Genomic DNA, 15,947 nt, shown 5'->3' with positions numbered 1-15,947 from the left:
TCAACCCAAGGGGAAGGTATGCAGGGTCACAGCCCCAAGCAGGCTTATGGGTGCCGACTAATGCCTGGGCACCACTGCTGGCTCACTTATCACCAAACAGCAAGAGGATACCTCTTCCAGAAAGTTCCACCTTAGTAACCCACCATCTACTCACCCGTCACCCCAATGGCAGACACGGGGCCCACGCGCTGGCCGCTGTGGAAGCCATACAGGTTCATCTTGTACTTGTGGTCTGGCTCCAGGCCTGAGATGGTGACCTGGTCCTCATGCCCTGGCACCCTCACCACCTTGGGCTGCCCGTCCCCGTTCCTGTACTGCAGCAGGAAGTGGTCAAACTGTCCCTCGGGGACCGTCCAGGAGAGGCTCAGGGAGTCGGGGGTGGCATCTGTCACTGTCATCTCTCCCAGGCGAGGCTTAGGAAGTGGAGGGCCAAGGGGCTGCTCTTCAGGGACTGGGAAGAGATATAAACAGATTGTCTCCTATTACTAGGACAAGGTGCTGAATCTCTCTGGTCATAAGGTATGCTGGTTCTGGGGGTAATTTGATCTCAGAGCTTTGGCACACGACTCCTCTAGCCTAAACATTCTTTCCCTAGATGTTTGCACAAGCCATGGACATATATCCTTTTTTTCTTTTTTTTTTGGTCCGGTCGTGGGGCCTGAACTCTGGGCCTGGGCGCTGTCCCTCAGCTCTTCAGCTCAAGGCTAGCGCTCTACCACTTGAGCCACAGCGCCACTTCCGGCTTTTTTTCTTTTTGCTTATGTGGTGCTGAGGAATCAAACCCAGGTCATCAGGCATGCAAGGCAAGCACTCTACCACTGAGCCACCTTCCCAGCCCATATATCCTTTTTTCAAGATCACCTTTGACTACCCTATTTAAAAGTTCAGTTCTTCAGCTGGGTGCTGGTGGCTAACATCTATAATCATAGCTATTCAGGAGGCTAAGATCTGAAGACCAAGGTTCCAAGCCAGACCAAGCAGACAAATTATCTCCAATTAACCAGCAAAAGAGCTGGAAGTGGAGGTGTGGCACAAGTGGTAGAACCCAAAAAACAGAAAAACACTCCCCAAACCAATAATTAAGTATTACTATGTGCTAAAAACAAGGCCAAACCTCAAAACCAGCATGCTCAGTGCAAGAAGATAGACCCAAAAGAGTAGGAATAGAAATTACATGATTCTCTTCATAGGAAATGTCTAGAAAAGACTAGTCTATCGACATGGGTAGACTAACAGTGTAAGAATGGGGGAGGGATGGGTCTGGACCTAAGGCTTCTTTTAGGGGTGGTGGAAAAGTTCCAGAAGCTGATTGTAATGATACTTGCACATTATGTAAATATGCTAAATGCATAAGCTATATGCTTAAAATGGGTAATTTTTTTTTTTTGGTCCGTTATGGGGCTTGAATTCTGGGCCTGGGCACTGTCCCTCAGCTCTTCAGCTCAAGGCTAGTGCTTTACCACTTGAGTCGCAGTGCCATTCTGGTTTTATGGTGATTCATTAGAGATAAGAGTCACATGGAATTTTCTTGCCAGGGCTGTCTTTGAACCAGGACCCTCAGACCTCAGCCTCCTGAATAGCTAGGATTACAGGCGTGAGCCACTGGCGCCTAGCTTACAATGGGTAAACTTTTTATGACACACAAATTATGTAAAGATAAAGCCAGACTGCTCAACGGACTTTGACGTTTAATTGGGGAGGAAAGCCATTGGAATTTGGACAAAGATTACGTTGACTCTATAGATTGCTTTGGAAAATATATTAATAATATTAACTCTTCCAATCCATGAAGATGGCATGTCTTTGCATTTATTTAGGTCTTTTTATTTTCATCAGTGTTTTATTACAGTTTTCAGTGTCAGAGTCTTTCATCTCATTTAAATTTAAGTATTTTGGATGTTATTATGAGTGGAATTATTTTCTTAATTTCCTTTTCAGACTGGTCATTGATGGTATAAAGAAACACAATGTATTTATGTGGTGATCTCATACCCTACAACTTTGTTGGATTCATTCATTTACTAACTTTAGTGGGGGTTTTTTTGTTTTTTTTTTTTTTGGGTCCGGTCGTGGGGCCTGAACTCTGGGCCTGGGCGCTGTCCCTCAGCTCTTCAGCTCAAGGCTAGCGCTCTACCACTTGAGCTACAGCACCACTTCCGGGTTTTTTCCTTTTTGCTTATGTGGTGCTGAGGAATCGAACCCAGGGCCTCATGCCAGTATTGGTGAAAATAAAAATCTTTGTTTAGTTAAAAAAAAATAATAAGCTGGGTGCCGTAGCTCATGCCTGTAATCCTAGCTACTCAGAAGACTGAGATCTGAGTATCTCAGTTCAAAGCCAGCCTGGGCAGGAAAGTCTGTGAGACTCTGATCTCCAATAAACCACCAGAAAACTGGAAGTGGCACTATGGCTCAAGTAGTAGAGCGCTAGTCTTGAGCTGAAGAGTTGAGGGACAGTGCCCAGGCCGAGTTCAAGCCTCACGACCGATCAAATAAATAAATAAATAAATAAACCCAGAATATTTCACATGCTATGCAAGTTCTGTATTACTGAAGCTATAACCCCAGCCCATAAAAAAGAGCCTTTTTAAAAAGAGAGGGGAGGGCTGTGTAGGTGGCTCAGTGGTAGAGTGCTAGCCTTGCATGCCTGAGGCCCTGGGTTCAATTCCTCAGCACCACATAAGCAGAAAAAGCTGGAAGTGGCGCTGTGGCTCAAGTGGTAGAGTGCTAGCCTTGAGCTGAAGAGCTGAGGGACAGCGCCCAGGCCGAGTTCAGACCCCGGGGCTAGCAAAAGAGAGGGGGGGGGGGGGAAGAGCAGATCAGGCAGAAAGACCAAGAGCTGACTTAAGAATCAGGGTGATGGCCGGGCGCTGGTGGCTCACGCCTGTAATCCTAGCTACTCAGAAGGCTGAGATCTGAGGATCGCGGTTCAAAGCCAGCCCGGGCAGGAGAGACCATGAGACTCCTATCTCCAATAAACTACCAGAAAACCGGAAGTGGCGCTGTAGCTCAAGTGGTAGAGCCCTCGCCTTGAGCTGAAGAGCTGAGGGACAGCGCCCAGGCCCAGAGTTCAAGCCCCACAACCGACAAAAAAAAAAAAAAAGAATCAGGGTGATGAATATATTGAATACCCTTATGTTAACCTTTTGGATATGCTTGAATGTTTTTTTTGGGGGGGGGGTCTGGTCGTGGGTCCTGAACTGTGGGCCTGGGCGCTGTCCCTCAGCTCTTCAGCTCAAGGCGAGCACTCTACCACTTGAGCCACAGCACCACTTCGGCTTTTTTCTTTTTGCTTATGTGGTGCTGAGGAATCGAACCCAGGGCCTCAGGCATGCAAGGCAAGCGCTCTACCACTGAGCCACCTTCCCAGCCCCTTGAAATTTTTTTAATAAGTATGTGTTTAAGGTATTAGTTAATATTCTTTAGAATGTGTCCAAATTCCATAAAAAGAATTCCCTCTAGAGTTCCCAGAAGAAGCAGAGAAGGGGGATTGGCAGCCCAAGATGGGCCCAGCCCTAATCTGGGATAAGGCTGTCCCTGCCCTACCACACCTGCCCTGAGGCACTTGGCTGATGGAAGTGGGTTGGATCCTGGATCTTTACTGAGGAACTGGCTCTACTTCCTGAAACCCAACAAAGGGAACCCCCTTTCCCTCACTCACCAGTTGTGGCCACAGTGGACACGGGGCCCACGCGCTGCCCCTGGTAGATTCCATACAGGTGCATCTTGTACTTGCGCCCAGGCTCCAGGTTCTCCACAGTGGCCTCCCTCTCCTGGCCTCCAACTCGCACCATCTGGGGCCGCCCATCACTGTCCTTGTACTGGACAGTGAAGGAGTCAAAGTGGCCCTGGGGGACGGTCCAGGAGAGGCTCAGGGAGTCTGGAGAGGATCCTGTCACGGTCAGCTCCCCCAGGAGCGGCTCCTCGGGGGGCTCTGGTGCCTCTGTGCTGGGCTCTGTGGGGCTGGGCGTCTCTTCCTCTGCATCTTAGAAGGAGAGACAGAGGCTGAGCCAGGGACCTCAGGAGATGTACTCAGATTCGGGGAGGACAGAGAAGCTGTGGCTGAGGGTTCCTCCGATGAACTCAGAGAATCCCACCCTTGGGACCTGGAAGTCTGTTCAAGTGACATCTGACCAGCAGGTCTAGGCTCCTAGGTTTCCAGGGGAAATGACACAGCCACTAGCACAGCAACGGGCCTAATGGGCCCTCTCTGCCAGAGGAACGTGGAGGTCAACCCAAGGGGAAGGTATGCAGGGTCACAGCCCCAAACAGACCTATGGGTGCTGACCAATGCCTGGGCACCGCTGCTGGCTCACTTATCACCAAACAGCAAGAGGATACGCAAGAGGATACCTCTTCCAGAAGTTCCACTTAGTAACCCACCATCTACTCACCCGTCACCCCAATGGCAGACACGGGGCCCACGCGCTGGCCGCTGTGGAAGCCATACAGGTTCATCTTGTACTTGTGGTCTGGCTCCAGGCCTGAGATGGTGACCTGGTCCTCATGCCCTGGCACCCTCACCACCTTGGGCTGCCCGTCCCCGTTCCTGTACTGCAGCAGGAAGTGGTCAAACTGTCCCTCGGGGACCGTCCAAGAGAGGCTCAGGGAGTCTGGGGTGGCTTCTGTCACGGTCAGCTCCCCCAGGCGAGGCTTGCGGGGAGGCTCGGGCGTTGTGGTGGGCACTGGTTGGGTGCTCACAGCTTGTTCCTCTGGAGATGGACAAACAGACAGACATACACACACACACAGGGACCAGTGAGGTCTCCTCCATTCTCAGTGCAGCACATAAAGGAGCACTTGCAAAAACCAATCCCTGAAGAGCAGGATGAGGCTGGCCACTGGACTGTCACACTGCCCTTCAGCTCCTTCCTGTCACCTTCCTGACACCCTTTTGGGGCTCTATGCCCCTTCCCTACACAAAACCAGCTGCTTATGACAGGCTGGGACAATGGTCACTTAACCTCACTGTGTGCACATGTGGACCAGGAACTATTAGTAGAATGAACAAATCAACCTCTAAAATGCTGCCATCCAGCACCTGCCCTCTTCCCTCATGGGCCTCAGTAACTCCACAGACACTGAGCCTCTGGAAGGAGGCAGGGAGGCCAGCAAAACACTGGGCCACCAATTCCAAGAGAGGATCCCATGGCTCTGTGGTGAGAGCTTTGCTACACAGGCTCACCCACACGCCAGCACCACTGACATCCCAGGGCCTTGTTAGCAATGCAGAGTATCAGGCTCCAGCCAATACTGCTGGGTCTGAACCTGCCTGTCAGCAAGACCCTCAAGCATGTGAAGTGCACAGGCGGCACTGCTGACACCACCATTGTTTCCCTGAAGCTGGCAGGAAGGGAACAACTTCCTCCTGCCTGACCACAGCTGACATTCACTCACCGGTGTTGCCTATGGCAGACACGGGGCCCACGCGCCGCCCCTGGTAGATTCCATACAGGTGCATCTTGTACTTGCGCCCAGGCTCCAGGTTCTCCACAGTGGCCTCCCTCTCCTGGCCTCCAACACGCACCACCTGGGGCCGCCCATCACTGTCCTTGTACTGGACAGTGAAGGAGTCAAAGTGGCCCTGGGGGACGGTCCAGGAGAGGCTCAGGGAGTCTGGAGAGGATCCTGTCACGGTCAGCTCTCCCAGGAGCGGCTCCTCGGGGGGCTCTGGTGCCTCTGTGCTGGGCTCTGTGGGGCTGGGCGTCTCTTCCTCTGTAGCTGAGAGAGGGAGAGGGAGAGGGTGAGGCAGGAACCCCAGGGGTTGTCTTGTTTCTTAAAGGAGAAGGATGTAGAAGCCATGACCAAGGCAGTCCTTAGCTTGGTTTGGGAAGTCCATAGTTATTTTTAGGTCTGCCAGGGAGATCAAGCGATTACTGGTTTCAGTCAGGTGAAGAGGAACAGGGTGGGTCTGTTCCTCCTGGCAGACCCGACAGTACCTAGGTGGCACAGTTCAGCTGACATCTACCCAACATGCTCAAGCATTCCAGTCAACTGGGAATAATCTGGACAGACACCAGCACAGTCCCCCTTGTTTGGGGTACACAGAGGCAAACCCAAGGGAATCTTTGACCATAAAAGTTATAGTCTCCTCACTCTAGCAGGCCTGTGGATGTAGACCAATCCCCATCCACTATTTCCTAGTCACCTGTGACCAGAGAGCTTAAAAGTCTACCTCCCGTTCCCAGCAAGTCTCATTCTGGGGTTCCTACTACATACTCACCCGTCACCCCAATGGCAGACACGGGGCCCACGCGCTGGCCGCTGTGGAAGCCATACAGGTTCATCTTGTACTTGTGGTCTGGCTCCAGGCCTGAGATGGTGACCTGGTCCTCATGCCCTGGCACCCTCACCACCTTGGGCTGCCCGTCCCCGTTCCTGTACTGCACCAGGAAGTGGTCAAACTGTCCCTCGGGGACCGTCCAGGAGAGGCTCAGGGAGTCGGGGGTGGCATCTGTCACGGTCAGCTCCCCCAGGCGAGGCTTGGGGGGAGGCTCGGGGGTTGTGGTGGGCACTGCTTGGGTGCTCACAGCTTGGTGTTCTGGAGATGGACAAACAGACAGACAGATGATGGGTGAAGTCTCCATTCTCAGATTCGTATATAAAGGAACATTCATAACACTGAACCACATAAGCGCAGGCTAGTGCTGGCCACAGTGGCCTTCAAACATCGTTTTGACTACTTACCATCTCCTTTCACCTACCCAAACCAGGTCAGCTGTCTTTCTCTCACTTGCATACTCCTCTTCAGAGCACCTCCACTTGGCTACTGCCCCAGGCTCTCCTGCACTGGGTCTCCTTGTCATCTTCTTGCTCACTTGGCTCAGTCTTTGCTCCCAAACAAGCACAGAACCCCTGTCCCATGACAAAAACTAGCCCCTCCATCCTCCCAGCCTGTTCCCAAATTCCTCCTTTCCGCCCTACTCCCATCCTCTCCACTTTCAGGACTGTGAGTAGGCCTTCAAATTCTCCCAACAGCCACACACTGGCCTCCCTGCCTGCAGGCTTACCCCGCCTTCCCTGACATCAGCACACACATTCTCTGCCTGCATTCAGCTCATTCCTGAGCTTCCTGAACTGCCCCCACCTCTCCACTGACCTCTCCAGAGCTCTGGTGCCTCAGAGGTTGTACATCTAGCTCTTGTGCTTTTACAGCCTCAGGGATACTGACCTGACACACTATCTCTAAAACTTCCACCATTATTGCTTGTAGGACCTCAGGCCCCAGGTGCCCCTGATATACTTGAGCATCTTGATTTGGGCATCCCTGCCTGGTCCTGTTTTGGCATCCAGGCTTCCTAAGCTCTGACACCTATGGCTTGTCTGGTCCTCTTGGCTGGGCCTTCATTGCTCAGGTTGGCTTGGCACAAGCACAGTTTCTTCGGGTCTAGTTGAGCATAGACTATTTCATAGAAAAGTTGCTACTAGACAAGGCCATCTCTGTCACCATGATGGATCAAGATAAAAACAAAGCTAGCTTGGAATCTTGTCTTCACACAGACACACGAGCATTTCACAAAAATAACTCAGCGAATGTGAATAGTGAATGCTTCATCACAAACAGTGGGTTTGACCTCAGACAACACATCTTATAGATAAGCCATAATAGACTCTCCAGTGACAGAGTTGAGAGAGTCGAGTACTCTTGTTCTCTTTCTTTCTTTTTTTCCTCTTTCTTTCTTTCTTTCTTTCTTTCCCTCCCTCCCACCCTCCCTCCCTCCCTCTCTTTCTCTCTGTCTCTCTCTCCAGTCCTGGGGCTTGAACTCAGGGCCTGGGCACTGTCCCTGAGCTTCTTTTGCTTAAGGCTAGCACCCTACCACTTGAGTCATAGAGCTACTTCTGGCTTTTTCTGTGCATGTGGTACTGAGGAATCAAACTCAGGGTTTCATGCATGCTAGGCAAGCACTCTACCACTAAGCCACATTCCCAGCCCCTGAGTCTTCTTTCTGAGAATACCTATTTAGACAGAGCCCAATTCCACCTTCTGACTTCTCCCTCAAATCACCTAACACAAGCCCAGATTTTAAACAATTTCTCTACAGTCCTATAATCACTCCACACATAGTCCTGTACTGCAGAACGCATAAAATCCGCTTGTTATAGGCGAGGACCCCACAGGCTTTGCTGGAACAATTGACACTCAGCATCACAGTGCCCACCTGAAGACATGGATCTCTTTTGGAATGAACAAATCAACCCCTAAAATGCTACCATCCAGCACCTTCCCTCTTCCTTCATAGGCCTAAGTAACTCCATAGACACTGAGCCTCTGGAAGGAGGCAGGGAGGCCAGCAAAACACTGGGCCACCAATTCCAAGAGAGGATCCCATGGCTCTGTGGTGAGAGCTTTGCTACACAGGCTCACCCACACGCCAGCACCACTGGCATCCCAGGGCCTTGTTAGCAATGCAGAGTATCAGGCTCCAGCCAATACTGCTGGGTCTGAACCTGCTTGTCAGCAAGACCCTCAAGCATGTGAAGTGCACAGGCGGCACTGCTGATGCCACCATTGTTTCCCTGAAGCTGGCAGGAAGAGAACAACTTCCTCCTGCCTGACCACAGCTGACATTCACTCACCGGTGTTGCCTATGGCAGACACGGGGCCCACGCGCCGCCCCTGGTAGATTCCATACAGGTGCATCTTGTACTTGCGCCCAGGCTCCAGGTTCTCCACAGTGGCCTCCCTCTCCTGGCCTCCAACACGCACCACCTGGGGCCGCCCATCACTGTCCTTGTACTGGACAGTGAAGGAGTCAAAGTGGCCCTGGGGGACGGTCCAGGAGAGGCTCAGGGAGTCTGGAGAGGATCCTGTCACGGTCAGCTCTCCCAGGAGCGGCTCCTCGGGGGGCTCTGGTGCCTCTGTGCTGGGCTCTGTGGGGCTGGGCGTCTCTTCCTCTGTAGCTGAGAGAGGGAGACAGAGAGGGTGAGGCAGGAGCCCCAGTGATGTTCTTACTCTTGGGAGAAGGACATAGAAGCCATGACCACAGAGGTCCTAAGGTCCACTCAGAGAAGGAGTGGTCCTTTTCTGTGGACATCTGATAGACACATGCAAGCTTCCAGGTCAGCTCTGAGGAATCCAGACAAGTACCAGATAAGCAAGTTCCCCATAGACCCTCCTTGTCCAGGAGGTCAAGCCTAAGAGAAGGCATAAGAAGGCATACAGAGGTCACAGCCCTACCAACAAGCAGGCTGTGGGGTGATCAGTTCCCAGTCACCATCGTCTGCTCAGCTTTTGTCATCAAGGAAGAAGGTTTCCCTTTCACTTGTCACATCCTGGCACTCACCCGTCCACTCACCCGTCACCCCAATGGCAGACACGGGGCCCACGCGCTGGCCGCTGTGGAAGCCATACAGGTTCATCTTGTACTTGTGGTCTGGCTCCAGGCCTGAGATGGTGACCTGGTCCTCATGCCCTGCCACCCTCACCACCTTGGGCTGCCCGTCCCCGTTCCTGTACTGCAGCAGGAAGTGGTCAAACTGTCCCTCGGGGACCGTCCAGGAGAGGCTCAGGGAGTCGGGGGTGGCTTCTGTCACGGTCAGCTCCCCCAGGCGAGGCTTAGGGGGAGGCTCAGGGGTTGTGGTGGGCACTGCTTGGGTGCTCACAGCTTGTTCCTCTGGAGATGGACAAACAGACAGACATACACACACACACAGGGACAGGTGAGGTCTCCTCCATTCTCAGTGCAGCACATAAAGGAGCATTTGCAAAAACCAGTCCCTGAAGAGCAGGACGAGGCTGGCCACTGGACTGTCACACTGCCCTTCAGCTCCTTCCTGTCACCTTCCTGACACTCTTACCTGCCTATCTGCCCTCCATCTCCCAACCCCCAGGTCACTTCTCCCCCTCCTTCCATCACCCTGATTTTTGAGAAGTCCCACCTTGCTCCTGCCTCTGCCTGTACTTGCCCTGGGTCTCCTTGCCATCTCCTGTTCATCTGGCTCAATTCTCCACTCCCAAGCAGGCTCAGAACACCGGTCACCATGCAAGAAGCTGAACCTTCCCCTTTCCCTGCTGATACCATATTCACCATGAATCCTAGACTTTTTCTAATTTTCTACCACCTCCCCACATCCCATCTCCTCTGCCTTGAGGACCTGGTGTGGGCCACTATCTCTTCCTCAGGCTCATATCCCCTCCCTCCCACCCAGCCTAGGTTCCCATGGCAGCTGAGCTTTGCACATTCAAGCATTCATGCAAGCAATCACTGTGGACCAGACCTGGTTCTCAGGTGCACCCACTCTCTACCTACATTTCAAGAACTTTCTGTGGCTCAGAGGACATCACACTAACTTCTCTGTTCTTTCGTGGGTCGTGTCGTTGCTGTCCTCCTGTGCCTTGCACCAGCTGCGATGCTGACCTGACACACGCTTCCTTAAGCTGTCACCAACCTAATGCATGCCAGACCTGAGATTCAACTGTCCCCTGGGTTAGTGCGTGCAGGATGACTTAGGCCTCCCTGTCCTCCTGTCTGTGCTATCATCAATTCATTCTGGGTGCTATGTTTGCTGGTCGATGGTCTGTTTTCCTGTGACTGTGGGCTCCATTGCTCAGGAATATGGCCGTCTGCCATAGTCAAGTTCTCCTCATTAGACAGTGATGATATCCTGACACCAATATCATTGTTCGTATGTTTTGATATAGTTGAGTCATAATTTTGAAAAGATCCTAACTATGAGGTTTCTGAGTATGCAGTCAGTAGCTGAAAGTCTTCCCTCTTCTCTCCTGGACTCCAGTTGACAACATGGAGTCAGAGACTCTTGTGAGGGATCAGGGAGCAACAATGTTGCCTCCAAGGTAGGATTCTATTCCTTTGTTATAAGGAGCTTTCTACCCAAAGGCTGACCCATACACCAGCATTGTCAGCATTACAATTGCTACTTTGGATCTTGAGTGTCCTCCAAAGATCCCTGGTAGCGATATTAGGAGGTGGGTGAATCTTTAAGAGGTGGAGCCTGGTGAGAGATCCTTAGGTCATTGGGGGGGGGGTGCCCTTGAAGGGAACAGTGGGAGGGAACAGCTTCCTATTTCCTTATCTTTTTCCTTTTTTTGCTTCCTGGCAATGAGGTAGGTAGTTTTGTTCCACTATGATTCCCTCTCATGATCTTCTGCCTCCCAACAGCAAGCCTAAGAGCAGTAGAGCCAACAAAGCATGTCTTGGAACCTCTAAGTTATCTCAAATGTTTCTTTTTGTAGGGGGGGAGGGAAGTAAGCAAACATGAGTCTTGTTAGGAATGCACAATATCAGACTCCAGTCAATATGGCTGGATCTGAATCTGCTTTTTAGCAAGACCTACAGGCATGTGGAAGTGCACAGACCGCGCTGCTGCTGTGAGCACGGTTGTTTCCTTGAAGCTGTAGAAAAGGAACCGACTTCTACAGCTGTGCTTCCTGCCCAGCCCCATCCAAAGTTTACTGAGCCATCATTCCCAGGGTAGACATGGGGACCACACTGCCCCTGGTGGAGCCCATAAAGGTTCATCTTGTACTTGAACCTGGCTCCAGGTTGCTTATGATGGCCTCCCTCTCCTCACTCCTGACATGCACCACTTGGGTTACCCACTGCTGTCCTCATACTAAACAGTGAATGAATCAAAACAGACTTGAAGCTAGGTACCGGTGGCTCACTCCCATAATCCTAGCTATTCAGAGACTGAGATCTGAGGATGTAGTTCAAACCCAGCCCCGGGCAGGAAAGACCATTAGAGACTTATCTCTAATTAACCACCAGAAAACTGGAAGTGGCACTGTGGCTCAAAGTGGTAGAATACCAGCTTTCAGTGCAAAAGCTCAGGGATAGCACCCAGTCCCTGAGTTCAAGCCCCACAACTGAATAAAAAAACAAATAAACAAAAAAAACAGCCTTGAGAGAAGTTCAGGAGAGGCTCAGGGGAGTCTGCCTCTGTTAGTTCCTCAAGGAGCGGTTGCTCAAGGGAATTTGGGACCCATATAGTGGGTTCTGTGGAGCCTTCCAATGCTGTGGAAGGACTAAGATCAGAATTCAGGGCATATGGGCATTAAGGGTAACTTGCTTTCCTGGCGTTGTCAATGGCTCGTAAAACATACTCTGCATATGTACTCCTGAGGCAGAAGACGCAGGGGCCCGCGTGACCTGTGGTATTGGCCATGCCATCACTTGTGAATTGAGAGGGCTGAGCCTGCCCTCCTCCTTCTGCCAGGAATGCATCATTACACACCTTCAGAAGGCAACTGAGCCATGTGAGTCAGAAGCCAAAACGGTGCTCATTTCCTTTGACCCAATAATCCCATTTCTGGGCATCTATCCTAAGAAAATTATTAAAAGCAGGAAAAAGTTATGGCATGGAAGATGTTCATAATGAGCTTATTCATGACAGCGAAATGCGTTAAAAACTCAAATGACCTGTAAAAGATGATGAATGCTCTTCCAATGCTTTCACGAAAAAGCATCAAATAACCATTAAAATGATGATTAATGCAGGGTGAATGACTTCCATGTAACTTGCACATGAAAAAATAAGAGCCAAGAGTTACATAAACATTCTAACTATAACTTTAAAATATATTGCAAGATGCAGGAATGGAATATGTGTTATGCACATTATTGTGTGTGTGTGTGTGTGTGTGTGTGTGTGTGTGTGTGTGTGTAGTCCTGAAGGTTAAACCCAGGGCCTCCTGCTTGCTATTCAAGTGTTCTACCACGCTGACCTCAGTCCATCCCTCCTCTTCTTGAGACAGAATCTCACCGCCTTTGCCTGGGCTGACCTCAAACTTGAGGCACCCTTGCTTACACCTCCCACATAGTTGGAATTACAGACTTGGTGCTTAGGATTGAACTCAGGGTCTCATACAGGCTGAGCAAGAACTCATGCTGTTACAAATTGTGGTTATTGTGTCAAAAGGTTGATTACAATCCTACTTTTTAAACTTTATCTAATGCTGCTATGATTCTTTTTTTTGGGGGAGGGGGGGATGGAGGGGAGGTCATGGGGCTTGAACTCTGGGCTTGGGCGCTGTTCCTCAGCGCTTCAGCTCAAGGTGAGCCCTCTACCACTTGAGCCACAACACCACTTCTGGTTTTCTGGTGTTTTATTGGAGATAAAGAGTCTTATGGACTTTCCCACCCAGGCTGGCTTTCAACGGTGATCTCAAACTCCTGAGTAGCTAGGACTAAAGGCATGAGCCACAAGCGCCCGGTTACTATGATTCTTTTCATTATAAAAGTGTGGGCTTAAAAATAAAGTTTGGGGGCTGGGAAGGTGGCTCAGTGGTAGAGCGCTTGCCTTGCATGCAAGAAGTCCTGGGTTCAATTCCTCAGGACCACATAAGCAAAAAGAAAAATGCCAGAAGTGGGCGCTGTGGCTCAAGTGGTAGAGCGCTAGCCTTGAGCTGAAGAGCTGAGGGACAGCGCCCAGGCCCAGAGTTCAGGCCCCATGACAGACCCAAAAAAATTAAATAAAATACATTTTGGACTACCAACATTAATAATGGAATGAAGGGAGGAGAGTAGAAATGTGCAGATGGAACAGGAAGGCAAAAGATTTGGGTCCTCTAATTAATTCACCATGCTAGGAGGTTAAAAAAAAACCCAACAATTTTCCAGTGGTTCCCTGTTCTCCCTGTTTCTCTACCATACAGATGGACCACTAAACACACTATGGCCACAAGGCCTGTGCTCAGGAGTCAGAAGCCTGAGTGAGAATGGTTCCTCTAAACTGGGTGCCTATGGCTCATGCCTACAAATCTAGCTAACTAAGAGACACAGATCTGGAGAACCCCAGTTCAGTCAGCACAGGCAGATAAACCGGAGACTCTGTCTCAAAAAGCTGGGCTGGAGGCTTGGCTCAAATGGTAGAATTCCAGTCATGAGCAAGCAAAACAAGTGAGTACAAGACCCTGAGTTCAAAAGAAACAAAGTTTCTTCCACCTGGGTACATTTCTTCTACCAGGATATGGGAGATACCTCATAAACCATTCATTTCATGACATAGAGGGGGCCTCCTGCTTCATTTTTAATAGGTCATTTGGTTTGTAACACATTTTGCTGTTAGAGTGTCCTGCCTCCTCTATAGAGCTCTTGAGAACTACTCAGAAACAGGCATAAGATGGGTTGAGAATGAGTCAGAAATGGCAGCCTGACTACATTTGGGGGAATTCCATGAATTCAATGAACCTTGTGATGTGTTCCCTACTTAACTTAGGGACTGGAAAATTTAACACTCTCATAATTAGAAATGAAATGTGTTGCATGAGTGAACGGGAAGCGCATGGGAATGCAAACCTGTAATCCCATCTATGTTGGAGGATGTCAGCAGGATATTTACAGTTTGAGGCTAGCCCCAGACAAAAACAGAAAACCTCCTCTGAGAAACAACTCAAGCAAAACTTGTTGGAGCTATAGCTCAAGTGGTAGAGCACCAGCCTAAGAAGTTTGGGGCCCTAAATTCAATTCCCAGTACTACCAAAAAGAAAAAGAGTAATAAAGAAGACAAATAAGGGGGCTGGGAAGATGGCTCAATGGTAGAGTGCTTGCCTTGCATGCATGAAGCCCTGGGCTTGATTCCTCAGCACCACGCAAGCAGAAAAAGCTGGAAGTGGTGCTGTGGCTCAAGTGGTAGAGTGCTAGCCTTGAGCTGAAGAGCTGAGAGACAGTGTCCAGGCCCAGAATTCAAGCCTCACGACCCAGCAAAAAAAAAAAAAAAAAAGACAAATAAGGTATAAGACGGAAACTATGTATTTTTCTTTTTCTTTTTTAGTGATTATGAAAGAAATGCTTAGAGGAAAAAATGCTTGCCATTTAGAAGGATTCGGACAATGCAGAATGGAACAAGACAGAAAGAACAATGGGCTAGAACTGTCCATTCTGTTTTGCACACCATGTCCTTGTGGGATGGGCTTTTTCCTGCTCTTCTCACCAGGCCAGCTATTTTCAAAGGCCAGCTATTTTCAAATGGTTGTGATTAGCGTACTTGCAAAAATATTTGAGCTCTGCTTTTTTTCAATGGAATATTATAAACATTGTTTGATGCTAAAAGATTTTCAATGGCAGCATAATAGCTCATTTTAGATTTTGCCTAAACTACTCAGCTATCACAATCTAGTTTGAGGTTTGGGTGTTCCTATGTGTGGGAGTGCATATATGGTTATCATAAAGAATCTTGTGATGAAGGTGTAAGGAAAGGAACTGGTAAGTCAGCTTAGCCTCTGTCTGACATATGTCACCCTTGGAGGAGGCCAGTGGCTGACCACCAGAAAAGCCACACAGAATTAAAGAAGAAGCTACAGGTGGGCAAAAGTGAAATCAACAGGAGTGGACTATAGCTAGGGGCCACAGAGGAAGGACACAGAAGAGGAGCTGTGGCTAAGACCCATGAAGCCTGAGGAAGGAAAAGAAGAGCCAATCAGGTACCAGTGAGGGAAAGAAAGAACACTTAAGGCCCCAGACCACACTTACCAGTTGTTGCCACGGTGGACACGGGGCCCATGCGCTGCCCCTGGTAGATTCCATACAGGTGCATCTTGTACTTGCGTCCAGGCTCCAGGTTCTCCACAGTAGCCTCCCTCTCCTGGCCTCCAACACGCACCACCTGGGGCCGCCCATCACTGTCCTTGTACTGGACAGTGAAGGAGTCAAAGTGGCCCTGGGGGATGGTCCAGGAGAGGCTCAGGGAGTCTGGAGAGGATCCTGTCACGGTCAGCTCTCCCAGGAGCGGCTCCTCAGGGGACTCTGGTGCCTCTGTGCTGGGTTCTATGGGGCTAGGGGTCTCTTCCTCTGTAGCTGAGAGAGAGAGACAGAGAAGGTGAGGCAGAGACCTCGAGTCTTAGGTGGAGAAGCCATGGCTAGTGGAACCCACAGGTCAGCTCAGAGAAGTCTGTCCTTGGGACCTGATGGTCCTGATCAGCTGACCTCTGATAAACATGTCCTAAGTGAACTTGGAGGACCATTACAGTCACTAGCACAGCACAGATACTA

The 15,947-nt window shown here is 50.2% G+C and overlaps 1 protein-coding gene across 3 annotated transcripts in view; it reads right to left on the bottom strand.

Annotated features, from left to right (window-relative positions):
- Tnxb (tenascin XB) overlaps positions 1-15,947 on the bottom strand; it is a 72,194-nt gene that overhangs the window by 13,008 nt on the left and 43,239 nt on the right. For 2 of the 3 annotated variants that reach the window (XM_042683839.1, XM_042683837.1), the window contains 8 exons: positions 15,429-15,752; positions 9,294-9,611; positions 8,575-8,898; positions 6,221-6,538; positions 5,395-5,718; positions 4,392-4,709; positions 3,659-3,982; positions 155-451 (listed from right to left, as the gene is read on the bottom strand). In XM_042683839.1, the coding sequence (XP_042539773.1) occupies positions 155-451; positions 3,659-3,982; positions 4,392-4,709; positions 5,395-5,718; positions 6,221-6,538; positions 8,575-8,898; positions 9,294-9,611; positions 15,429-15,752 (2,547 nt within the window). The remainder of the gene's footprint in view (positions 1-154; positions 452-3,658; positions 3,983-4,391; positions 4,710-5,394; positions 5,719-6,220; positions 6,539-8,574; positions 8,899-9,293; positions 9,612-15,428; positions 15,753-15,947) is intronic. The other variant, XM_042683838.1, reaches the window with a different exon arrangement.

The sequence above is a fragment of the Dipodomys spectabilis genome, unplaced genomic scaffold (genome assembly GCF_019054845.1).
Source record: "Dipodomys spectabilis isolate Male_0828 unplaced genomic scaffold, ASM1905484v1 ptg000085l, whole genome shotgun sequence".
Classification (NCBI taxonomy): Eukaryota; Metazoa; Chordata; class Mammalia; order Rodentia; family Heteromyidae; genus Dipodomys; species Dipodomys spectabilis.
This window is presented reverse-complemented; position numbering and strand designations above follow the sequence as displayed.